We start from the raw sequence: 27,289 nt of genomic DNA, 5'->3' as shown, positions 1-27,289 counted from the left end.
CCGCCAACTGATAATGAACGTTTTTTTATTTATTTAAAGAGCTAAAATGTAGTACCTAGGTAAAAAGTTTAACGAATTGGTTCGAAGTATTGATACATAATTCAAAATTTAGTCGGTATTAGTTACTGTTTAAAAAAAAAAAACTATCGGCAATTCTATTAGGAAAACAAAAACAAAAGGTAAAAATGCATAGAAAAGTAGATAAAACGGAAAAACGACCAGTAATAAATATATTTGAAATAATTATGTGTAAAATAATAAGATAATTTTCAGTCTTTTCGACTTTTCTATGAATTTTTACCTCATCAATTTTTTTTCAGAAAACTGAGATTATATTACATGAGACTGATATGTATTAATTTTGTCTAAAAAAAAGCAGCCGGTCTAAACGTTTGTTCATGTTTGGTGTTTTGACCCATGTACATAATATCTATAAATTAATAATTTTATAATTATAATTATTATTGATTTATTATATATAAATGAACATTGTATGTGCGTGTATGTTCCAGCATGGCGATGGCTCCAGAACGCTTGAAGCAATTTCATCCAGACTTGGTATATACCTGACTTATACTGTGGGTATAAAACACCTCTACATACCCTAGGGTTAATTAACTCTTAAATTATATTTTTTTTCCTATTAAAATTATGGCAATAACGTAGCCACTGCCGCCCCCTTAGTCCTTACAAGACCCTAGGAATTTCTTATCAAATATAGAGAGTTGGTATCATTATTATTATTACAGATAATGAAATAATATTGATAATCTATGTTTTGTAAATATATAGTAAAGATTAAAATATGTTAACAAAATTATTATGTGCCTAAGCCGGACATGTGCCTAAGCCGAAAAGCTTGAGCCTAATAATTATGAAGTGTAATTTAAAACAATTGTTAGTGTTTCGGCAGTTGATATAGTTTTACATAAAATATATTTTAATACGGCTTTCCAAATCTTCTATCAGTACATAGTTTTATGTGTTCAAAATTATAATTTTTGCTAAATTTATCCAAAATCTATTCTACTGAACAAAATATTAAGTATACTGATCATTCAAAATTGTTTTTGATGTGAGTATTAGAATTGAATAACATAGTATTTTATTAAATCAATTAAAATTTTACTATATCCATTGTTGAATGGTCTTGAAATTTAATATAGTGGTGTAAGACTGTGTCATCTGAGTGGATAGCATCACATGCACAATTAAGGATTTATTATTTGTTAATAAAATGCCCATTTTACTTCTATATCATATTAGAGAATCTACTCTAAATACTTTGAACTCTTGATAATAAATCTTGGTCGTGTCATTAATATCTATATAGACTATATTTAACCATTGAAATGTTAGCTTCTTATTTATTTATAACAGTTATTTCCTACAAAGTGAATGTACAGAGGTAGGACAAGTGCGTACTAGTTTTAAGCCTAACCTGCAGGCTAAATTTTTTAGGATGAAAAATGAAAGATATAATGTAAACATACATCAGTCATACAGGATTAACAAAATTATGTTTAGTGTCTTATAGTTTTCTAGCATTCATACTAATTATTATTAGTATCAATTAAAAAAAAAACAAAATTTGTAATCTTTTAATAAGACGAAAATAAATGTATTCTTCATGTCCATGCCTATCTTGGATTAAGAGTTAGTTATACCCCAATTTTTTAGCGTGAAAACTAAACTTCAAAGAATGCAATTAACTCATTTCTTAATAGCTTCAAAAAAAAATATATACTGTATGTATCTATATATCTATATATAATGAACATACTAATAAATGGATGTACGATTAGATGTAAAATGTCGTTGTACATAATATATGCGTGATTGTATTTAGGTTAAAACGTTATTAAAAGAGCCGTGATGAATTAGTAAAAAAAGATTTGAATAAAAATCCTCATGACTGTAAATTGTCGTTGCCGCAAAAAAAAAACCTCCTATGTGACAACTTGACAATTTGAGGTTTTGTTATCCCTGGATACAGAAAAAATAAGGCATCATATGATAAATTCTCCAACAAGCTATCTCCATTGTAGAATAAATGAAAAATAAAAAATTAAACTTTCTATGTGTTACCTGCTATAAATTGTTTTACACATTTTAGTGTCACCGTTCAGGTGAACGAATTGTTCAAATTCGTTTATAGCACATGGAAGTTTTTTTCGCGGCAACGACCAAATATTCAAAAAAATTTTAATTAAAAAATTGATTATAACAAATTTAACATTCATTATGGATACGCTTCAAATCAAAAATATTTGTTGACATTTTTTTAAAAAACACTAATTTGAGAAAAAAACTATCAATTTTTTTGTGTCTAAGACAAATTTATTCAGCGCTAATATTTCATATGTGTACATTTTAAGTAAATATTTTAATAAGAGTACTAAACTAAAATATTATACTATAATACCTTATAATAAGTAAGTGAATAGCAACTATTAAAAGTATTAGATTTTTAAAATAAAAATTTCCTAGTGAACAACAATAAAATACAAGTTACTATACATTAACTACATTTTTTAAACAGTTAATCGTAAAATATAATAAACAAAAAAATAGCTACATGTTTCTGCTTCATTTTGGCAGATTCAACTTTAAAAAGGATTCCATAATCGATCCGTATTTACTTTTTATTGCATATTTTGAAATGACATATTGTTTCATCTGTAAAAAATATAATATTTTTGTTTATCCAAGCATTATTTAAAGTGTAAATGAAGTTAATGACTTACAACGTCGTTTGTCTTTTCCACTGCTATCATAACCAATGTTATTATAGCCGGAATTTTCCTGATACAAAGGAGGCATCAAATATTTTTCATTTTTTTTTTCACTGTTGATTGATTTTTCAAAGGTTTGTATCATTCTATTATGACTAGGTAGCATTAACGGCAATTCATCATACACATTTTTAATCTGCTCTACTCTGTTGTTAGATGATTCAAAAATACGACGTTTGTTTATTTCCTGTAATTTATTTTTTTAAAATTAATAATCTGGTTTAAATTGAAACTAAAACGAATACAGTTATATTTATTTATATGAAATTACCTCTAAAAACTTGTTAAACAGTGTCAATATATTTTCATTTGAAGGCCTTGAATATTCATCAATGTCTACCACCATTGAACTTGCCACATTGATTAATATAACTTGAAGTAAAATAACTTTCAAACAAATAGAGGATGTCGTAAAAAATGCCATCTGAAAAAGCATGGTAATGCAATTTTAGTTAGTTTAAAGATGTTTTAAATAAATGTACAACTATACTTTATTTAGACCAAAAAGTGGTAAAATTGACATTTTATCAATGTCAAGACTATTTAATATACAAAGAACTGTAATTTTATATGTGTATACTCTGAAAATCAATAAACATGATATAATCCCCTAAAATATAATTATTATTTTTCACATAAGTTGTATTTGAGATTAATTGCATCTTAATATTTTGTTTAACAAGTATTATCATCAATAAGTGTAATTAAGTGCATTAAATAAATCTTCTAATATAGTTAGGATGCGCTAAAATATTTATCATGGTTAGTACTCTCATTATTACGAGTTACAATTTTTAGTTCTTTTTTATATTTGAAAATAATAATATTATCTTATGATTAGGGTACACATTTTAGTTTTCCAGATTTTTTTTAGGATTTGGTTGTACCATTTTTGAATATACATAATATAAAAAGCTTGACGGGATCTAATATTTTTTTTTCGTTTCATATTTCAAAAAAAACATTTTTATGTTTATATTATGTATTTAAGTTTTTTGAAAAAATATGTAAATTGTAAGTAAAAAAAAAAACATAATTTATTCCATGGATATATTGTATAATATAATTACACATCAACAAATATTTTTATAAAGTACCTATAATCATTTAAATTATTTTATACATGTAATAAGTGGGGACTGTTCAATTGTTTCAACTGTACATCTAGACGTTAATCGGTTAATATATAATTACACCTTAGTATTGAAGTTTTCGGTTTCTTCTCTCTTTAGCCATGATAATTATAACTTGTATTCAATTAAAATGCTTATATTTCATTTGTCGTGGTATTTTCCAGCCTATGGCAATGTTAAAGTTGAAAATTTAAACTCTTTAAGGATTTTAATTTGCGTGTTGTTTGCGTTACTCTTAAAACGGAAATTGGTCCAGAATTAAATTTCCATTCTCGTAAAATCTTAGCGCTTTATGTGCAATAATATTTCAAAATGTCAGTCAAAGTGTTTATGTGCTATTCATAATATTATGTTTATTAAAGAAAACATCGAATTGGTTAAAAGTAAAACTATGTGAATTTAAAAGACAGTTGCAATGGAGTAGGTAATTGTATGAAAGATGGCTTAGTATATTAATTCACTTGGAAATTGGCCGTATGATCGTTTTTGATATTTATTTATGACGGGAAATTAACCCACGAGTCCATTTTAATTATTTGTATTGCCATTTTTTCATGCTAGAGCATTGATTCTACAATCGAGATTCGAGGCCTCGCTAAAAGTTAAAATCTTGAAGCAACACATCCGCGGTAACTGGTAATAACCACTAACTGGTTTACTACCAAAGTTCAACCAATAAATAAAACACTGGTTTATAGTTTGGCATTCCGTAGTCGTTTAGTTTTGTATTTTTTCTCATCGTTTGTATGTATTCTTAAAACGCCAAGGTATTTTTTAAAATCATCACTGAAAACATCACTTTTTTGAGAGGAAAAAACGAGAAATCAATTTCATAAGTAATTCATAGAAATTGAAAATATAAAACTGATAGTGTTAAAAATTGAAAATATTTTAATGCGTTTTATGTTATTTTCTCGTTAGCTGAACCTGTGATATTAATTTATTTGGAAGTCTAAAATATAATGTAAGTCAATAATTGTAATAATATTTAAAAGCGAAATGATTATCTTAAATGTCAGTCAATTTCTATCTTAAATTAAAAATATTAACCCGTTAAAATTATGTCATTTAGTTTTGGGCAAAGTAGGTTTTATTCAAAAGTAATAAAAAAAGTCTAAAATATTTATATTAAAATAAATAATAAATAAATTACACGAAATAAAGTTCGAAATATCCATTTTCACTATAAAGTCATTTGGTAATCGACTATACCGTTAAGAGTTTTTATTTTATTTTTGGTGTTAAATAAAAAATAAATAGTTATCATTCATTAAGAAAGTCTGGAATTTACCGGTGTTATGACCCAGCAAATTTGTCTTACACTTATATTTATTTAAATTGTTTTAATTTTGTAGGTTCTCTGACACAGATTTGTCTTTAAAATATTAGTTTTACAAAGGTGTCCCCCTCTCAAATTACCAGTAATATCATCAACTATTGCTTTTCAAATGTCAATTAATGTGTTATATTATGTTATTACCCATACGGAACAACAAAAATGTAAATATAGTAATAGTTATTAAAATGTCTGAAACTGTTTACGACCAAATTAAATATTTTTATTAAATTTTCACTTATTTTTTTTTTTTTATAAATATATTCTTTTACTTTTTATCTGGCATAACAAGTAAAGTTCTAATAAAATTAAAACCGATCATTCCGATTTCAGCAGTTGTAACTTGTATATTTTATTTATGCCAACCATAAGTATTATAACTTTACCCTTGGCATTGGCCTACTAGAAAACATGTATTGTAGCCGACTGTTTTGCATTTATATGTAAACAATAATTGACTATTATCGAGGACGCGGACTGTACTACTCTTTTTTTTGCATCTGAACAAATGCGCTTCCGAACGATTTGCATGTCTTAATCAATTTACTTATCAGTTTGTTCACTTTGAATAATGACCGACGTCCGATACGGCGATTGTGAGTGACATTGCACATTGAACCGGCTGACAACTCGGTGCTTCGGTTCTATTTGCTTGCGTAGGTAGGTACTTGACAGTGAAACACAGGTAGAGCGATTAATATCGAAAAAATAGTCCATCTAATTTAACGCCAATGTCCCTAAAACTAGAACGGACTGTGTTCAATGTAACAAATGGCTTTCGCATACAGAACGTCTCTGCATGGTCGTGTTACATTTGAAAATGTTATTTGTGTAAATGTATCATGAGACATTTTTGTTAGGAGCCTTTGGCTTGCAATGTGTCTACAAGGTCGTTTTGAAATGACAATATAGGTGTTATTCGAAAACCTCTCCCATTCAAAAGTTTCACTAGACCCCACAAAACTTCTCATATGATTAACTAAAATATAACAACAAAGTTCCTATTTTTATAATCATATTTATTTATAGTAGTTTTAGTATTGTTACGCCTAAAATCTATTATTGAAATGCAATAATCTGTTCAGTCACCGTGTTTTAATTTCAATGTTTAATAAATGATGGTAGTGCTAGGGAACGTTTTTTGTTTATTGCGTTTATTGATAATATTACACCAATAAATATTTATTAGTATAACTCCCAATTTCCATTTCTTATGTTTGTTCGCGAACATAATATAACATTTGTGTACCGAGTACGAAATCAAATTTGTTTTAAGTTTAATTTTTACTTTATATGCGATTTTTTACTGTTTCAAACGCCTGTATATGTTATACCTATATTACGTGCATTGGATTGGTCCAATATAGGTATTATAAATAATACAATTACATTATTTATATTGAATTTAACGTTAACAATTTAACAGGTGTTTAAAACATTAAAACAAATCGCCATAGAGAAAAAATTAACGTTTAGGCATAAATACATTGGCGGAGATCCTGCCAAATAATAGGATTGTTTAAATATTCAATAGCCGTAGTGATTTCAAAAAATGTACTTTGGGTAGGCTTTTATAGGTCTGTGGTTTACTTTCTATCTAATTTCAATCCTGAGAGTATAAAAACTACGACCAAAAAAGCGAAAAAAACATATTATATTATTTGAATATTTTTCGAATATTGTGCAGTATCTAAAGTTGAAAAATATGTTGCATTTTATCATGATTTTTATCAATTTCCAAAGGAAAGGTCGAAGGAGCGAACATTTTCTGTTCGCTTTAAAATTGTACATTTTGTGTTAGATTTCAAGACTTTCTGTCTGACTATGTGTGAAAAAATCGGTTCGTAGTTTAAAAACTGTAGTTATTAGTTGATACTAACGAAATTAAATCAATTAATAAACAAATAAATATTATTTGAAAATATGTGATATTTTTAACATAATATGTATTATCACCACGTACAATATCTGCTTATTTGCCGGGGGTGAGGCGTTTTAAACTAGAAATAACGATCTGAATCACATGCCTAAATCATGTATATCGAACCTTCATCTGCATGCATACACATTCATAAGCATAAGCATACATATTTTTTATACTTCAATTTAAAAAGCCATATTTTCAATTATAAGACAGTTTAAATTTCTTATTTGTTATTGTTTTCTACGGCGTACCTTTTTAATTGATAATGGTAAGAAATTTTGGAAATTTCAGATCCCTAGTTTAATTCTAAGTACTTATGGTTTATTCTTGCATTTGATTAACATGGGAAATTTTAATTTTTCATTAAAAAAATTCAAACTTGAAAACTATTAAAAATGTTTACAATTTTATAAAGATTCTTAAACATAAAATATAGCACTTGAAATTCTTCTTTTGATATTTCGTTCCTTTTTATTTTTTAACATAATATCAAGTCATCGCTTTAACAGTTTCAAATAGCTGTAGTTTGATAAAACCAATTTTTATTGTGAAATAATATTGAGAGAGTGATTTTGAAGTGTCTTATTTCTGCTTTAAGAACTTTTTTTTAGATTGTAAATATTTAGATTATTTTTATGTTAACATTTTGTTAATGGAAAATTACAATTTTATTGAATTGTACTTATCCTATGTTATTGAAATGTAAAAAACATTCGCGATGAAGTATTTAGATTCAAGCTAGAGATCTGAAATTGTATTTTTATAATTTTCTATCAATTTAAAGAAGGTGGGAGATAAGTAATACATCTTTTTAGACAGTAATATTTTTATAGTCTATACGACTATATTAAATTGAAGGTGTTATTCATAATTATTTTATCTTCTATGCAGACTGAGAGAAAACTCATCGGTTTTATAATGTTTTATTTTTATTTTTGTCTTGATCCACAATCATTTTTTAACCGCTAGACCGATTTGTAGGTATTTTAGCAAGTCTCTCTCTAATCTGTAGATTGATTTGCAGTCAACAGTGTTTACCCATTCTTCTTCAATATTAAAAAACTTACCCAAAATATGTACGTACATAATTTAACAAAAATACGACACGCCTTAATTATTCGGAAATTAATGAATTTCCAAAAATAGTAGAATTACTATTAAATTTTAATGAGGTATCCAGGTATTCATTAGATTTACTGGTCTGTAGCGCAATAAAGATTCAATCAAATATTATTAACCCTGGCATTTTTGAAAGAAATTCCGGGAGGAGATGCAACGTTTTTTTCATTTAAATTTCCGGAGGTAGTTTTAGGAAAAACATTTTAGTCACATTTTTTATCTTGAGAAAAATCAAAAAAACTTAAAACAATTATAAAATCATTTAGTGTCTGACGTCTGTATTGCAATTTATAATGATATTTAATACATTTTACCATCCATAGATTTGCTTCGAACCATTTTTCGACATTTATTTTATTATGTTCAGTTATAATAATAACTCCAGAGCTAAGACTTTAGTTCTAGGTTTTTTATTAATTGATTTTGTAAAACTTTTATTATTCTAAAGTCCTAATTAATTTTGTGTCGATACTTTAAAAAAAATAGATAATCAATTTAGTAATAATTAGTTTTATCTTTAAAATTAGATTTAATAATAAAATTAAAATCGTGTATTGCCATTTATTATCGTTGTACGGTACTTATTTACTAATATCAATATTAAATTGTATTAGGCGATAATATTGTAATCATTTAATTACAATTATTTTATCGTAAAACATGTTTCCATGTCTAAATTATAATATTTTTTTTATAAGTTGGTAAACTTTGTATGGGGTTCATCGATTGTATTCACATAATTTTCAAAATTAATGTTTAGATAAGTATTTACTTATTGACATGTCTAACAGTGTTTTGGAAGTCGTCTTGTATATTCCGAAACTTTGTCATGCAAGTCAATTTGTAACTATGAAAAAATGTTTAGGCTGTGTAAGTTATGTTCGTTTTTATTTATATTTGTTAAAAAAAACAATCGGCAAGTATATTTCAAATTTCAACAAAATTCCAATAATTCTAAGTTTTAAATAAGAATTAGTTATTAAATATTTTATGGTGATATTCATTGATATGTATTTGAAAAAGTCGCAATCAATCAGGCATGGGTTCATGTTAGCATACTTATATGTATGTAGATGTTTTTTGTTTTATATAAAAAAAATATATTTTCCATAAAAATGTTATAAAGTTTTATGTTATGTTGTTATAAAACAATATTTTTTTTCAATATGTATTAAAACGTTAATTAAAAATTCGCAGCTCTTATTTGTGCTTACTTAAGATTTAAAAACACTGTCATGCACTTTTAATTAGTAAAGATAAGCAAATCTATACCTTTCTCGTTGGTAGACCGGCAAGTTGCTAGTTACAACGTAGATCAAATAGATTCAATAAACGTAGATTTTGAATTAAAGCAGGAACCACTCGAATGTTCTTATATTATTTTTAATTAATTTCGGAGTCAATTTTTTTTTTATACAGAACGCTTAAAACTCTTTTAGGTCTATTGGAACTTAAGTCGGTGGACTGTTTAAGCACAAAGTCAACGTTTAACACCCTTATATAGCGTGCGTTGGTTGCTAGTGGAGGCTGCTGCTACTGCTGCTGCTGCTGCCAATACGGGAGTTACTGTTCGTCACAACCCACGCCCGGATGGGGTAAGGGGGTGTGTAAAGCTTGTTCCCAATGGACATTTTTTTAAATATTAAGTGTGATTATTTGTTTCCAATCATGATGTAAATATATCGCCACCTTGGTGTATGAATGACGGTTTTAACTAAATTGTAATTGTTTTTATTATTACAAAACTAGAAAGAATAGACTTCACGACCCCGAGTTAATTTGCATTCTTCGATGTATTTCAGTTTTTATTGCACATATAGATATTATAATATTGTATGTTAACAGTGGCGTATTCAAGGGGGGCGTAGGGGCAATCGTCTCCAGAGATACTTTTTTGTTGTTTTAATTTTTAATCGGTATTCATTCAGAATTAAAAAATGTAAATAAAATAAAAATGCACCTGTGATGTAACCGCCACATACCACTACAGGATTCCACTATTCATGGCCGTAAATTTTTTTAAAAGTTGATACAGCTCTAGAAAAAAATAAAAAATATGAACATTTGAATATTGTCTAATATTATAAAAAAAATAACATAAACTAAAGTGTCAAAAGAGCCGATGATTTACGATTTGTTTAATATCATTATTTATTTGTTCTTGTTCGCGGTTCACTCTAATCAGATGAATTGGATGATTTACTATAAGTGTATTATTAGACAACTTGTTTTTTCTGAACCGATGTAAACCATTGGAGATACATATTGATTGTAAGGTTAGGCTAAATTTCCCTGAAGATTTGCAACAAAAACATGTTATGAGTATTGAAATGTACAAGACCAGAATTTTAATATCTAGTCGAATAGTGTAAGGAAGTAGGATTAATTTGTTTTGTTTATTTTTATTTAAAAAAGTAGTCTAATATTAAGTATCGTTATTTATAAAATGTTCATACATTTTTCAAATGAAAAAAGAAACGTGTTTTATGCTCATTAATAATTGTGTGTTTTTTTAGATAAGTTGTTTTATAGGTAAAATATATTCATATAATAATTATACCTATTTAAATACTGGATTGAGAAATGTATTTTAAACGATTATTTACTACAGTCTACAACTTTAGAGGGTCTAAGGTTTAGTATTACGACGTAGATGCACATACATACGTGTATTTTATAATCTATTAGAAGTATGAGTTTAGGGTTTGGAAATATCGTTATTAAACTTTACTAAGTAGAGTGGTAGGTTTTATATAATGATGCACCTTGGCGTTGATTATTTATGTTTTAAGTAAGATTATAGAAATGAAGAAAGTTTACTCATCAGTTATTAATTGACGACTGTTTACGAGCACAATTTAATTTCAATAGGATTATCTGTATATTATGTTGTTATAACCAAGTATGAAGTCTTTACCCGTTAAAATATAATTATTAACTTTGTAATTGATTCGGTAAAGTATTAATTGAAACTATACATTGCGTGTGGTACCTTTTGCGTGTGTGTATCCTTTTGGTAATGTTCTATCTATTTTATTAATAAAAGGCTCGCCAACTGGATGTATGTCTATCGAATAATTAATTTACTGTATAACGAAATTTTTATAAATTATACTTTTACTTAATTATATTTAAAAATTAATTGGGTTCATATATAATCATTAAATTTAATTATTTATCTAAGTTTAATCAGTTAAATATGACAAAAGTGTTTTAATTAATGAAATAATTAAGTAAAAAATAATGTACAGTCTGCAAATATAATTTACAGTACAAAATAAGTTCTTGAGATTTTTGCATAGGTTAAGTTGGTTTAATAAATTAGGGATCCCAATTCAGTACTCATTAGATAACAAAGCTCAAAAAATATGTATTATTTAATATTTATTGAGGTTATTTAGGTTACTATTTGTATTTGTAACCAAGACAAACATTTTATAGATTTGTATTTCTAACGGTGTTTGTCATAGGCGTAACTAGTTCCCTGAACTAAAGGGAGAGGCTACTTCCCAGCTTTTTTTATTCAAAATAAAATTACTATTATGTTTTAGGAGACTTCCCCAGCACACTTTTCTCCCTCTTGCAACTGAGTATCAGAAAATAACAATGTATACATAATATACTATTTATAAACATAAATTAGGTTAACATATTATAAAACTATAATACTGTTGAACAAATAGAGATCAACAGTCAAGTCTGTTAAGACAATAAATAGTGTAATACAAAAATTAGTTAGCGTGAGTTTGAGCTTTTGATCTTTCTATTTTAAACACAATTGACGGTTATATTGGGTTTTTATTAACAATCGATAACCGTTGTCCGCTTCTAGTTATACAGAAAACTTTAACAACTAATTTGTTTACAAAAAAAAAAATATTAAAATTACAGTGCTGATTGAAAAATGGAGGAGGGCACTTCCACAGTAACGGAAGAGAAGAATTTCGTAGCCGAAAAATCAAAGAGCAGTAGGGCTAAGTGTAAGAAATGTAAGGAAATCTTGAACCAAGGATCCCTTCGAATTGCCAAAGTCATGCCCAACCCTTTTGGCGATGGAAAAATGATGGCTTGGCATCATCCCTCGTGCCTAGTGGCAGTGTTCGCCAAACAGAGAGCGACAACAGCTAAAATCACTTGTGTCGATGATATCGGTGGTTGGGATGATCTATCCATGGATCACCAAAAAGAAATATTTACCGTCTTCCCCGACAGTAAGTATAAATAATAATATTATTTATGTTGTAATTTACGTTTATCCTACGTGGTGTTTACAGTCCCTAAAGAGAGAATGAAAACGAAAGATGATCCGACTGAAGTCACGCCCAGTAAGAAAAAGAATAAGACCAAAGCACCTCAACCGTCTCCTCCAATGCCTCCAAAACAAACCTTTTATTTTAAAAACTTTCGGAAACTCTGCATGCAACTTTCTCAAGAAAATAGCTATATACAAAAAACTGCCATCATTAAAGAATGTTTTAACGCGTTTTTGGCTAAAGGTAAGTGCTGTTTTACACGTTATATTATCCATCAGTTTAAATGTCTGAAAATAAAATATCAACAAAATATATTGTATCTATATGATAGGTACTGATTGACGGTTTGTCAACCTGAACGTCTCGATTAAATATTTAAATATTTGGCTTATGCATTTTTTCCCCTCTCTTCTCATTTACTCAGTACTTTTAAATTGTATTTGACGTTTGTGGCGTTGGCGTTATCATAAAAACTTAACAAAATATATCGGTTAAACGAACCATTTTTAATTTAAATTGTTGTGAAATTATTGTCCTTTTGGAAGTAACTACAGATGTCATTTCCAAGTTGTCTACAAGTTCTTGTTTTAAAAGATACAATTGAGCAGGTATTTCTTACTTATGCTGTTACAACAAATTGAAAGTAATAATTCTGATAACTTGATAAAAATATGTTGTCACGAAATATTTTGGAGTGTCATATTTTAGTTTAAAGATTTTTTTTTCAAATCGAAAAAATGTTGATTAGTTTTTAGTTTCAAGTTAAAATTTTCTTAATAAATAAATACAATTTTTTATGCTAAATGTTAATCAAATGCAAAAAACAATCTTATGAAGAAATACTTAGAGTTGAGTTCAAGATCTGACATTTTAGAAATTTCTTATTTGAATAGGCTACTATCGATTAAAATGATAAGCCGTAAGAATAACAAACAAAAAAAGTCTTATACAAGTGTATTACAGCTATCGCGATAACTGTACCTACCTACTAGATGTTATAATAATTTAGTTATTATAGTTTTTAATAACATTTTTTTTTTATCTAAAAGTAGATTCATTAGTAAAAATTATTCTAGAATACTATTCATTAGTTGTACTATTAATTATATGCTTAATTTTTACAATCTGGAAAAACTTTTCTAAAATATTTTTGGTCCAATTATAAGTATTTTTTTAAGATGGAATATAAAGTACAATGTATAATTTATAATATGAATATCTAATCAGAATACTTGACTAAGTAGTGCTAATGTGTTGTTCGATTTTTTTTACTTAAAATTTAAGTCGTGGGTTTTCTATTTTATGTGTTATTATAATATGTTAGGTAATGGTTAAATCGATGAGTGATGCCTATGTTATCTTACATTTTATAGTTTACCTACTCGACGTGTATCTTAAATGGGTTTGCGAAAAGGAATAATAAGTTAACGTCTTTCCGGTACGTACGTTTTGTAATCTTTAGTTACGTCCAAAAACCTAATAATCATTGCGTGCTTTATGAAACTTCATATTATATTATTTAACATTAAACATTTTCGTTTACGTGTGTTACTCTATGTTGATCATTACATCTTTGATCATACATCTTTCTGTATTAGCATATTGAAGTCGAATGTTTATGACGTATTCGTGGTGGTGAAAACGCCGCTGTTAAATTAACACTTAACGTTAATATTTTATTTTTACATTTCATATCTACTTAATGTTGAATAAATCAGTTAAACCGAACGCTTTTAGAAATTTTGTTTTTTTTTTACAAGATGATAATTATTTATACCGTTTAATTAGGCAAAACAAAAATAATAATACATCGTGTGACTATTACGCCTGTGGGATTCAAAAATAAAATCTCTAATAAATTTGAGGTATGAAAACATAGCAAAATAGGGAAACTGAAATATAATAGTTAAATGTTCCGGAGCTCTGCGTAGGCAACTGTGCTCCTTATATGTCCTTACTTGTCTTTAATGATTTTTTTCGTGTCTCGTGAAATTACTAAATTAGTATTTAAAATTAATGGAACAAATTATTTGAATTTCTATATATTTTTTATTTTAGATAGCTCAGACAAAGCTCGAGCAGATGGCTTATATTTGTGGTGTAAAATGCTGTTGCCAAATTCGGAAAAAAGGATTTACAATTTACAATCGAAACAATTGATCAAACTGTTTAGTCTAGTAAATTGTCTCATATCATAAATCGCCAAATTCAACTATAGTATTATGTTGTTTGTATGTTTTCTGGGGATCGTTTAGATGTGCAAACATAATATGGCTGCCATGTTGGAAGACTTGGAGAAAGGAGACGTAGCCGAGACTTTAAGGTTATTTTTCGAAAAAAGCAATAATGCAGACATGAGACCCGCGTCGAAATCAACATTGACAATGACCGACGTGGACATATTCTTGGACAAATTGTCTGCGGAAACCACCGAGAATGCTCAGATTGAGCTTTTCAAATCGATTTCAACCAAGTGCGTTTTATTTCCTTCTCACCTAAAGGAAATTTATTTTTTTAACTACGATTTGCTGAACATCAAAAGGACTAGTTAAAAAAATATTGCTGTTTTATTTAATAGAATGATGTAGAGGAGCCGTTCCGTCATTAAAATTGTCACGAAAAGTACTTCCTTTTTACAGTGCAGTCACATTAAATAAAACCCATTATTAAACGGTAATTCATAAATAATTGAAGTGACAATACTTTTATTATCATTAATGGTACTTTTTACCACGATTTAAGATAATATAATCTTAAATCGACCGATCGACGTGCTCATCACTTGTAAATTATAGGAGTAGGTTGTCAAAACATAATTTTTTATATACATTCCATGGTTTTATGTCTATGGCCAAACTCCAATAATGTCATGGCGATATAGAAAAAGGCTCCTATATAAGTCTATATGTTTTGTTTATGATAAACTCATGAGACAATATTATAATATAAACTTTCTGTTTCATGACCTATAAAATAAGAGTGATACACAGGCGGTCTAAAATCCATACCTGATATACCTACTTTTTAACTTACATTTTTTTACTTATAAATTAATTAAAAAATACATGTTTTGTAAAGGCAAGCAATAACTGCCAATACAACTTAAGTAGTAATAATAACACAAGTCATAAGTTTAAATATTTATATACCTATAGAAAAAATGTAGAATGGACCGAAAAAAAAATGTTGTGTGAAAAAAAATTTCTCTATCTTTTCCAGGTTTTTAACAATTTTTTAGAGGTAGCGCTTTTTTATAAAATATAATTCTTTGTAGTTTTTAATTTTTACATGGCCATAACAATTAGCAACATAAAAAAGGAAAAATGTTGGTTGATTTGAAAAAAAGAATACTGACGCAGATACAAGTCTCAAAAGATACATTTTTGAAAATTTTGATTAAACTATCCCTATTACTACTCTTAATTTATTAATTATTTAATTGCAAAAAAACGTGACGCAAATAAAAGTAAACAATTTGTTTTTATTCTATCTAATCTGTATACAAATAAAATGTTATGTAGTACAGTATTTATTGTTCGTTATTAATTAGCAAACAAATAAGGTGTCTGCGTTCAGTACAAAAAAATTAATTTTCAATTAACATTTTTGAATTGCCCACTTGTTTTTCAGTCCAGATCGCTACTGGCTGAAGTATATTAATCTATAAAAACACTTGTAATTATATTTTAGATGCACTGGAAACGATTTGAAAATGATTATTCGACTTGTAATGCACGACTTAAGAATTAATTGCGGACCAAAATATATGTAAGTACTTTTATATTTTTAAAGAGTCAACATTTCTCAGTTTTCGACTTAAGAAAAATATCGCTTTTTATTTAAATAAAAATTATTTATTGGTTTCAAAACCTATTCAAACTAATACATACCGTTAGCAAAATCTTTGGGAGTTATCGCAAGTTTTTATAAAGTTTAACGAGAAGCTTTGGCTTGATGTTTATTTAAATCGAAGTGAAGTGTCTTAGTCGTAGGTAAGGTTTTATTGTTGGGTGTGTTTTGAAATGCCAATTGTCTGTTATGACAGTTTAGTGCTTAATATGAGATTGAAAAAAGGTTATTCGCCATAACCCATTAAAATTTGTATTGCGTCATATCGATTTTGTTAATAATTATTCCGGGTGAAATAAAAGGCTTTTGTATGAGAAAAATATAATAACAGACTACCGGATATTACTTTTGGTTCAAATACGTAATAAGCAATAACAAAGGTTTATAAATTTAACTTGAGACTTTAATTTTGAAATCTGATATTTAACCTTTGCAAAAATAAACTTCAATGTTTTGACTAATAATTAATAGGTACGCGGCACAGAATTTAATATTCTTGTTAGTTTAAGTTTTTTATTATTATTATAATGTTTCTTTACTTAATATGCTTAATATGATCAGTGTTGATTTTCGAATAAAATGAGCTAGAAACTAAACATTGTGTATAAATTTCAAGCTTTTATGTTGTCCAAAAAAATAGTTACCGTCTAAATTATAAAACATGAAACATGCTTTAGTCTGCTGGCTCTTGAATAATGATTATTTCTGATCTATAATCTCCTTGCGATGTATGATGATTGATGATAGTATAGTCTTAATTTTATGATGTGGTCATAAGTTTTTTAAAATTTAACTTTAATTGGTTTATGGGCAACATTCACCTGGTCAATTATTTTGGATAAATTTAACCATTCATGTTCCTTGGTAAAAACTCACCTTCGCATTAATTAATCAAAATATATATTTATGCTTATTTACAAGTTAAAATTAACCAACGATCATGTGCCTATACTCTATCCGCATATGAATGAAGGATCATTTCTAACCCTATACTGCAAGAATTTTTTTTTCATTGACACAAAAAAAAAATCCTATAATGATATGTTACATTTTTATACTTAGACATGTTTACTTTAACTGATCTTTCACGTTGTGTATAGCCTCGGCGCCATTCATCCAAACGCTTACGAGGCATACCAGACCTCGCATAACATGGAAACTATAATAAAAAATGTTTGCTTACATAAAGAATTGAATGCGGCAGCGATTGAGACATCTGATAATGCTAACGGAGCGAAAATAAACGTAAAACTATCGCTTTTGACACCGATTTTACCCATGCTGGTAAGTAATCATGCCGGGTCGTTATACACTTGTGTAGTCTCTTATTAACTCCAATCGTTTATTGTATAGGCTGAACCATGCAAGTGTCTTAGTGATGTGTTTAAAAAGTGTCCCGCCGGCATTTATTCAGAAATCAAGTACGACGGAGAGCGCGTGCAACTTCACAAGAGCGAAAAAGAGTTTAAATTCTTCTCTAGGAGTTTGAAACCTGTTTTGGATCACAAAGTATGATTGCAGAAATAGCAATAATTATTGAATAATGTTTGAAAATTGAACGGTGAAACGTAAAACTAATTCGTGCAAACGGGGGGGTTTTTTTTTTAGGTAAAAATGTTTAAAGAGTACATTCCTAAAGCTTTTCAACACGGCAGAGAAATGATACTCGATTGTGAAGTGCTAATGTACGACCGAAACACTGACAAGCCTCTTCCATTCGGAACTTTGGGCATTCATAAGGTATTTGTTTTTATTATGTCTTACCTAGTGCTACGTTTTTTGTCTAAATAGGAAAATGATTTCAAAAAACAATTAACCATGTAAACTCGACCGTGCAAAACGTCAAACAAATCATTTTTTTTTTTTTTTGAAAAATGAATTTTTTATTATGTTTGCTGAATGCATTCCATTAAGGATTGAAACCGTCACATTCCTCCAGGTTAACCAATTAGTATTAAATTATTTACTATAAATTATGTAGGTACTGTAGTAGCTATAAAGTAATTTTATTGTTAAAACTATAGAAATTAAAGAACAAATTTCCAGAAATAGTGACATACTGAATGCCAGTATTTTAGTTTACTTAAATTGTATCTATTGTCTTAATTCTAGGCTACTAATTTATTTTAATTAATTAATTTTTGCTATTCTAAAAATTACGTTTTGTCACTAACCAGTCAGAATGGTTTACATTGGTGTCAAATAGTTTAGACATGGTAAACTATGCTATATCACGTATAAAAAATAAACTTACGAATTTCTCGCATTGCGTTACAGAAAAGTCAGTTTGAAGACGCTAACCCTTGTTTATTTGTTTTCGACTGCATGTACTACAACGGTGTTTCTTTAATGGACAAGTATGTATAATAATTACAGAGCTGAAACATAACACTTTAAACCAGTGATAATATAGTTAGAGTTTAAAATTAACTCGAAAAATCTTTAATTGAGGGTAAAAGAAAGAAAATATCAAAATATGACCTTGATCAGATTTAGAGCTGTCTCGAAGCTATTTTGTAAGATGATCTTTTTTCTTTTGACTACGTCTTTATCGATTTTGAAGCTACAATATTTAGAGTGGGCTCGTTGAAAAGATTATCAAACAATTTTTTTTTTAAGTATATGAAAAAATTATTTTATATTATTTTTTATATGTATATCTCATGCAACTTAAAAAGCTTACTCTTTTTTCTACAAAATGTCCAGCTACTTACTCTGACTCATCATCAATCCCTTCTCACCCTCTTATCACTATTAAAAAATAAGAATTTTGTTTGGTTTTCATGATAAAAAACAATTTAGTTTAAAATTTTTTCATTTATACTTTTATGAAATTATTTATGTCATATTTCCAAGTAGCCCACCCCAAGTATTGTAGGTACAAAATGAAAACTCATCCAGATAATGAAATAACATAATAATTTCATCGAGAGTACATCTGATTGATTTGACTCTGATCTATCACCAGATAGTTTAAAAAAGTAACGCAATAATTGATTAATTAAAATGTTACCGTTTGGCCGTAGATCGATTGTTAAACGTCGGCAAGTGCTCGTGCAGAATATGACTGAAATCAAAGGGCATATTATGTTTTCGGAAGTCAAAGAAATACACGTTAGTACCTAAAGTATACTTTTGTAATTATTGTAAATGTGCAAATTATAAAATGTATAGTATTGTTGTTGTGTTTTTCCAGGATACTAAAGAATTAGAACAAATGGTAGAATGCGTACTTAAGCAAGGTCTCGAAGGATTAGTTCTCAAAGATTTAACCGTAAGATCACGTATAAAAATGATTGTCCAAGCAAAAAAAAAAACAATTGATTATTTACTGTAAAATAATAGTTAAACGGAAATTTGAAAGTTATATACTTGCACTGAATTAAATTAGTATATGTAAACAGCGCTCAATTTCGATAAATAAAGAGGTTCTTTTATTTCCGACACAATAACAAACAATCCTTGCTATCTGGTGTTGTGAAATAAATAAGAACTCTTTTGCGTTATTTATTCCAAAACTTCATTAGCTTAACTAAGTACGCCTAAGTTTTATACCAAATCGCGATGATGATATTCAACAGAATAGTTTGTTTTTTATTAGAGATTTAAACACTTATAAACGCTATAGTTAATAGATAATCTACTCTAGCAGTTACTTATTAATTAATTTACTACAGAAAACGACTAAAGCAAAAAAGAAAATTACATTTTTGAGTTATGACTTTTTTGTCAATACTAGAGGTTTATCTTATAATTTTGCAAATCTTTGATAAATAAAAATTAATCTCAAAATAAAAACCGTCCTTAAAATTATACATGTTAGATTTATCCACACTGGTAGGCAAGGTTAGCACGTTTAAAATGTTCTGTGCGATTTAAACAGTGTTATAAAAAAAAAAATGATGATTTTCAATGAAATTAAAAAAATAATATTTTAAACATTAGAACCTATATTTTTATAGTTTTTGTCATCGTCCTTTTAATGTTTGCCCAATTTAAAAGTTGTTAATCCGTTGAATATCATAAATAATCAAGTGATTTATAAATTATGCGTTTCTTGTACTGGAAATTATAGGGTATCTACGAGCCTGGTAAGAGACACTGGCAAAAAGTGAAAAAAGATTATTTGTTTGACGGCACAATGGCAGACAGCGCCGATCTCGTGGTCCTCGGTGCATGGTTTGGTACCGGCAATAAAGGTGAGTGCTGTAAACAAAAAAAAACGTTCTTTCTCCTGTAGTATGCAAATTTATTTGACACTGTTCAGGCGGTATGATGTCAATATTTTTAATGGGGTGCTACGACGGCACCAAAGACGTCTGGCGCACTGTGACTAAAGTGCACGGAGGGCACGACGAAAAAACCCTGGAAAGGTTACAAGTATGTATTACCCGTCGAGTTGCACGGTATCAACAAAATTATAGTGTTAATTGAATGCGCTTGTTTTTTAACGGCGTGCCTGGGTTTTAGGGCGAATTAAAAATGGTCAAGATCAGCAAGGACGCCGACAAAGTGCCGAGATGGCTGAAGTGCACCAAAACAATGATACCGGATTTCGTAGCAGAAGACCCAAAAGTGAGTGAAATCAATTGTTTATGAAAAACACCGTTATGCGTTTTTGGCAACGGCCTTTGATCTGTGTGTAGAAAATGCCCGTTTGGGAAATTTCCGGAGCTGAGTTTACACAAGCGGACGTACACACGGCAAACGGTATATCCATTAGATTTCCCAGAGTCACCAAAATAAGAGACGACAAACACTGGGAAAGCGCTACAAGTCTTGCGGAACTACAGGTTTTTATAACGATTTTATTTTTAATTTATATCTAGAACATTGCCAGGGTTTAGACAAAGACTATACAAAAACACATGGCTCCCTCGGCCGAAAACCACGTTTTTTCCAATGTGGCGACCGCCAGCGTTAATGTTTTATACACAAAAAAAAACGTGTTGGCTGATCAATATACGCCGGTGGCCACCAAAAAATTAAATTATTTACCAATTATTATTCATCGTCCCTGGTGCAGGGACCTTAATCTGCCTCAATCTAATTTATATTTGTATCCGTTCATGTTATCTCATCTCCCGGCTTATTTTTGTCGTCTCTGTATCAACTCTTTGCATTCGTGTTTCCTTTTGCCATCATCAGTACTTCCTATTTTTTAAGTGGAAATGCTGAACTTTTTTAATTGTTGGTCGCATAAAGCACCTTTGGTGAACGATTTAAGAGAGTATCATTGGAGTGACTACCTGATAAAATCAGTCCGACGAGGAAACAAATAAACACATTGTTATAAAAGCAAACGAATTATAATAACTAATTGTGATACCAACAGTTGTATATCAGAGTCGTGTTTTATACAAATAAAAATATATATTATTCTTTTTTACCGAATTACGGAAAAAAAAATTTATTTCGATAGTCACTGTATGGTTACAAAATTGATTGCATGCAAACTATGTGTATGTGATTTGATGAGGTGTATTATATTACATTATAATTACTGCAAAAAAATAAAGACAAAAACACAAGTACAATAATACTTATTTATAAGTATACCAATACTTAATGTATTATTACTTATTTATTAATGTAACATGAAGAATACTGCGCTGTACCTTGAGATTCGTATCTAATGACTAGACAACACGCCATAACGGGTTTCTGTTGTAACGAAACATTACTCTATTTATTTTATTACCGGAATCAAATAAAAATATTACCTGCATTACTTGCAAATTATGCGGCACGACGTGATAAACTGATAGCTGAATTTATTTAAGTAAAACAATACCAACGGGGTTCGTTGATGAAGAAATCGGGACAGGCTATAATTTTTAATTACCATCAACTCGTATGTGGCTATCTTTTTATTGCGACAACGCATGTATTAATGACTTGACAATTTTCAGTGGAATCATGAAAATATCATGTCACAATTGAGTTGGTCAATTTTTTATTTTAATTAAAAGTCTCAAAAATGATAGCCGCCTTAAATTGAGTAAACATACATACATAACATAATCTATTATATTATTTTGCGTCGGTTAAATACTATCAAAACAACATGTTGCAACCGTACGATCAATTTGAACGAAATAAACCCTTTGAAACTACGTTTACGATTTATATTTCAGTGTCGCTAGACATATTGCCTAAGTATAGTTCGATGTGCTATTATGAACCAACGATTTTTCATTAAATTCAGTAGATCGACAACATCATCAAATAATACATAACAAATGTTACAAAATTGTTGATTAACATATCGGACTTTATATTTCATAAACTTATTTAAATAAATAAAAAATTAATAACATAAATAAGCTTGTTTTTGATAATCAAAATTTAACAATTTTTCAAAAATCGTTTTGTAGTTTTTTATTTAGTTTCAGTTAATATAAAAGAAAAATTTTCTCGTTTTTCTCGTTATTCAATTATTTATTAAGACGTATCTACTGTAGAAATAATAACATAACAATACGAGTAAATGAATTTATTTACATTCAAATATAATTAATCCAATTAATATATATGCAAAATCCAGCCTACTCGAAGCAGTAGGTATCAGCAATTTTCAATACTGGTTTCGTTTAATTTAATTATGTTAAATTTAATTATTTGTTTTTTTTTTTAGAGATTATTTGATTTATCCAAACAAACCGAACATTTAAATCTTTTTTCCAAAAATTCACCCAAAGGGAAAAAGTCTCCATCGAAAAATTCGGATTCCGATAATAGTTCGTTTCAGTCGTCGCCCGAAAAACAAAAAAAAATTAAGGTGAGTGTAAGCCAGAATATTAAACCAGTCAAATATTACCTGATAGCCTTATAAATTGGCATAAATCTTGCATAGCGACTTGCAGTGATAATATAAACATAAAATGTAGCCTGATTTTTTTAGTTTACTTAAGTATTTAGTCAATTCAAACCTATAACTTGCCACTCATTCCATTAAACTATTAACTATATCGTGTAAAAAATTTAAATTTAAATACTTACTTATATTATTTATAAACTTCACTGTTTATCTCCACCATTGAATTTCATTACAACCTTATATTTTTATAATTCCGAATACTAACGATTTTACAACAAAGTCATACTATATATAAGTATAGTAAATAGTTCAAAGAAATCAAAATGTACACATTTTATTTTTTATAAAATAAAAATCACATAATTATGTTGACACTTGATCAGAAGTTAACAAATATTTTTTTTGTTACAATTAAAATTTTTTTTGGAATTTTTAAGTTAATAAATCACGTTGAAAACTTAAGAAAACTGGGTTTCGACAACATTAAAAACGTTTTACAACAAATCGTGATGTACAGCACAAAATCTAGGATCATATTTAAAAAAAAAGTTCAAACCATGTTGCGTCAATTGAAAAAATAATTATAATTACAAATAAGAATTCCACCCTTCCATGTTGACTGTTGAGTATCTGGTTTAGAATCTTAAACAAATCGCCTTTCCAGTCATTTAGATGACTTTTTGATATGCTATTGTATCGAAACAGGAATAATATTAACATGAATTTTGCAACAATAGTTACTATTACATTTTTTATTTCCGTAGAGAACTATTGATTCGGTTTTGCAAGGGTCGTCTAATTCCAAGACTATAGCAGAGCCCAGTAAGAAAAAAATAAAACTCACCGAAGACGGCCCACGGAGGGTAAGATTTTTTTTCCTCACTTATTACCATACACATATATTACATACAAACAGAAGTACAAAAAATCTCAACAAACAAATATGGATATTGGGAAACAAATATTATACATGCATTTGTTATGCAAAAATATATTCTTCCAAATGTCTGATGCCATTAGTTTGTACTTTTGTGACGAGTAACGTTAACAAAAAAAAAAAAAATATATATATATATATATATATATATTTATTTATTTATATACGTTGTGAGATCCAGATCCATTTATCAGATTGAATAAAATGTTTAGCCTTTACCCGACTTGTTTACTGGCATAAGAGTGGTCGTTCCAGATTCATCGCAGAAAAACAAGTTCCTGCGGTATTTTATTGCGTATCCTTTTTATTTCTATTATTATCCCATCTGTTAGAATATGTTGCATTTTTAATCTAGGCAATTTGTATATTTGCAAAATGTGTAGGTCGTTGCAGACGCTTCTTTTTAACCATGATTGCATTTCAGCGAACAATTTAGAGTTTTCATTTGCTATGTTAATTTATTAATCTTATGCAGCGTTCAGTTTTTTTTTTTTTTAAGCGTAGGTAATTGTTGATGTTGACGGGTGCTCAATCTTTAAAAAAAAAAGCTTGTGCATGTAAAGTATATTATAGGCGTCGAGTGCTTACGTTAGCTTTCTAATTTTTGAGATAGTTGTATGTACAGACTTTTTCAACTTTTAAAATATGTTAAACGTAAAAAAATTTAGAAGAAAAAAACATTTAAATTACATTCCGGGCATTTTTTATGTAAAACATTTTTAATCAACCTTTAACTTGGCATTGTATCTTTAAAGTTAAAACTATGACTAACGCTTGTTTTTTGATATTTAAAAATTAGTCTTTGCCAAGTTAAGGCCATCGAATATGGAAAATTCGTTTATGCAACTATTGATTGTTTGATATTTTAAGTATATTGTCTTTTAAAGCAATCTTTTAAATATTTAAAAAACAAAACAAAATAAAAAAAACTTGTATTCTATAACGCAAGGGTATGGAAAAACTCGATTTGGCGTGAAATTGACCAAATTATATGCACAAAAACCGAATTTATTTCATTATAATGACAATTGTGTTGGAAGTTGTCCTTAATGAAAACTATGTTATCAGTTACGGAGGAACAGTCATAGACGACTCGGACACATCTCCAGCCACTCATGTCATAGTTGCCAACAAGTGTCCTTCGGATCAAACACCTGTAAGTCTTAACGAGTCCTATTATAGCCGGTACTTGAGAAGTGCACGAGGGTGGAATCCCTTTATGTCTAAACTGATGATTTTTTTTAAAAGTTTAAAAAATTATAATTTTTCTTACAAAAAGAGTAAAACCAAAAAATAAAAAAGTTCATAACACAATATTACAATTGTGATATTGCCTATAAAATGATTTAGGTCTAGGAGCTGTGGTTAACTTTTATACACCCCCGAAAAATTAAAATATTCAGTACAATATTAGTATAGTATAAGTTTTTAATAAATCGAATATATATCGCTAAATTAGCTTATAACAATATAATGAAATATATTTGATGATATGAAAAATTTAATTTGCTACCGTGTAATTCATAATCAATTGGGCTTAATACTATCATTTTAAATATTGATTCTAGAAACACAATATAAGCAGCACGGTTTGTAGGTAAAATATGTATTAATTTTAAATAGAATGTGCTTAGTTTAAGAAAATACTTTTATTTTTCATTTTCCCGTGGAGTTTCTTTTGAAGATGTCTTTTTTCACACAGTTTAAAAAAATGTTTTTTTTTTAATACTCAATCACACTCCGTCTCCTGTCCTAAATTTAAACACTGATGAGTCAACATTTTCAGAAAGTTCTTCTTCTTTTAAAAAGTTAATAAAACATAGATACAGGGTATAAGACTCATTTTTTCTTAAAATAATTACAATTCCCTAGTTTTTCTTTTGGGACAATTATTTAGAATATTATGTTATTTTACAATATTACACAATATTCAAAATTGTTAGTTTTTTAAGAGCTCTATCAACTTTTAAATTAAAAAGGTAACATATACAATTAATTAATACTTAATAGATTTTTTAAATTAAGAAAAATTTGTTGAATATTTTCTGTGGTCGCTAAACAGTTTCGAATGTTTTTTATTATTTTTCGAGCTTTTTAGAATTTAAAATTTAGAACGGGGTGGGGGCGAGGGTGGAATGCGGTAAAGTAATGTCCACTGATAATAATAGTACTACACCACTCTTTTGTCCGTCCCAAATTTTAAACGCATATAACACTAAAAGTAATTATCCAATGCAGGTTATCGAGCAGTCACGAAATGTCAACAAATTATTCTTAATTTAATATGTATTCTGGAAAATACCAAAGATTGTATATATTTACTAATTTTATAATATTTTAAAATAACACAAACAATAATGTTTTCAAACAGAAAAATTACAAAATTTCAATTAGATTTCTAGAAAGTGAGTGCCTTACGTTGACAGCCGAGTCACCCGGTTTAATCGACAAAGTGTAAAATTATGTGTGTTTTGTTTAGAAATCGCCAAAGAGTGCAATCGCTGTGAACGCTCAGTGGTTCTGGGACAGTATAAGAAGCGGCAAATTACTTCCCATTGAAAAATATCAATAAAAAAAATTATAAGTTTTTTTTTATCCACGCTCTTATTGAGTTATATTTCATTCGAATAATGTTAACTAATTATTTATGGCTATTTAAATTTAACCAATAGTAAATTCCGCTTGTTTAACAACTATATTAACTGAAATATTATTTGTATGTAAGTTGTACGGTTCCTATGTATAGTAGTCGAGCATGAATTAAGTATTGATTACTTATTTTTTATTATTAATATATACTGAGTTATTATCGTGAAATTATTGAATCATTGTATTTTGTTTTTTTTAATTTCTTCCAAATCTCTAGGACAATTAGATACAACTCTAGTCATAAACGAAGTAATATTACTTATTAGTCATTGTATCATAATATGCAGATGAACACATTAAAAAAAGGCGCCAACAAGTATTTATATAACCTCAAATATATACAACTTTATGAATGTACTCGTATACTGGCTAAATTGGCTAATACCTAAGAAATGAGAACATACCATCTTTATGTTGGTAAGATTAGAAATTGAATTTTAAAAAGGCTGTTAGAGTAAAATTGTTCTATGTTGA

At 28.3% G+C, this 27,289-nt stretch overlaps 2 protein-coding genes across 7 annotated transcripts; one reads left to right on the top strand and one right to left on the bottom strand.

The window, feature by feature from the left end:
- Positions 1-37: 37 nt before the first annotated feature.
- Positions 38-26,942, top strand: LOC126844319 (DNA ligase 3). 6 transcript variants are annotated; one of them, XM_050582434.1, is made up of 23 exons: positions 38-179; positions 321-419; positions 513-578; positions 12,199-12,518; positions 12,582-12,803; positions 14,619-14,737; positions 14,816-15,033; positions 16,251-16,328; positions 17,510-17,693; positions 17,763-17,918; positions 18,018-18,149; positions 18,687-18,766; positions 19,436-19,523; positions 19,606-19,683; positions 20,485-20,608; positions 20,677-20,789; positions 20,880-20,984; positions 21,056-21,202; positions 23,047-23,190; positions 23,994-24,092; positions 24,379-24,461; positions 25,235-25,322; positions 26,646-26,942. In XM_050582434.1, the coding sequence occupies exons 4-23, from the start codon at positions 12,212-12,214 to the stop codon at positions 26,736-26,738; spliced, it is 2,658 nt and encodes an 885-aa protein (XP_050438391.1). In that variant the 5' UTR covers positions 38-179; positions 321-419; positions 513-578; positions 12,199-12,211; the 3' UTR covers positions 26,739-26,942. The 6 variants fall into 6 exon arrangements, with proteins under 6 accessions (XP_050438391.1, XP_050438392.1, XP_050438394.1 ...); XM_050582435.1 differs by lacking the exon at positions 321-419; XM_050582433.1 differs by lacking the exons at positions 38-179; positions 321-419; positions 513-578 and adding an exon at positions 633-1,075 and having other exon boundaries at positions 26,646-26,941.
- LOC126844321 (uncharacterized) lies at positions 2,493-9,761 on the bottom strand. Its single transcript, XM_050582440.1, has 4 exons — positions 9,580-9,761; positions 3,067-3,219; positions 2,748-2,982; positions 2,493-2,679 (listed from the first exon to the last, which is right to left on the bottom strand). The coding sequence occupies exons 2-4, from the start codon at positions 3,217-3,219 to the stop codon at positions 2,639-2,641; spliced, it is 429 nt and encodes a 142-aa protein (XP_050438397.1). The 5' UTR covers positions 9,580-9,761; the 3' UTR covers positions 2,493-2,638.
- Positions 26,943-27,289: the final 347 nt, after the last annotated feature.

The sequence above is a fragment of the Adelges cooleyi genome, unplaced genomic scaffold (assembly GCF_023614345.1).
Source record: "Adelges cooleyi isolate 19-005CV unplaced genomic scaffold, UGA_ACOO_1.1 ACOO_flye_CR_arks_rails_tigmint_CR_PRNA_651, whole genome shotgun sequence".
In the NCBI taxonomy this organism is placed as follows: Eukaryota; Metazoa; Arthropoda; class Insecta; order Hemiptera; family Adelgidae; genus Adelges; species Adelges cooleyi.
This window is presented reverse-complemented; position numbering and strand designations above follow the sequence as displayed.

What these genes read in the sequence shown, in the direction of transcription:
- LOC126844321 (XM_050582440.1), bottom strand. Translation starts at nt 3,219, where the DNA reads ATGGCATTTTTTACGACATCCTCTATTTGTTTGAAAGTTATTTTACTT. An exon ending in TGTTTAACAAGTTTTTAGAG is followed by an intron (nt 2,983 to 3,066) that starts GTAATTTCATAT and finishes AATAAATTACAG; the next exon opens with GAAATAAACAAACGTCGTAT. An exon ending in TGGAAAAGACAAACGACGTT is followed by an intron (nt 2,680 to 2,747) that starts GTAAGTCATTAA and finishes TATTTTTTACAG; the next exon opens with ATGAAACAATATGTCATTTC.
- LOC126844319 (XM_050582435.1), top strand. Translation starts at nt 12,212, where the DNA reads ATGGAGGAGGGCACTTCCACAGTAACGGAAGAGAAGAATTTCGTAGCC. An exon ending in CAAGTCTTGCGGAACTACAG is followed by an intron (nt 21,203 to 23,046) that starts GTTTTTATAACG and finishes TTTTTTTTTTAG; the next exon opens with AGATTATTTGATTTATCCAA. An exon ending in GTCCTTCGGATCAAACACCT is followed by an intron (nt 25,323 to 26,645) that starts GTAAGTCTTAAC and finishes TGTTTTGTTTAG; the next exon opens with AAATCGCCAAAGAGTGCAAT.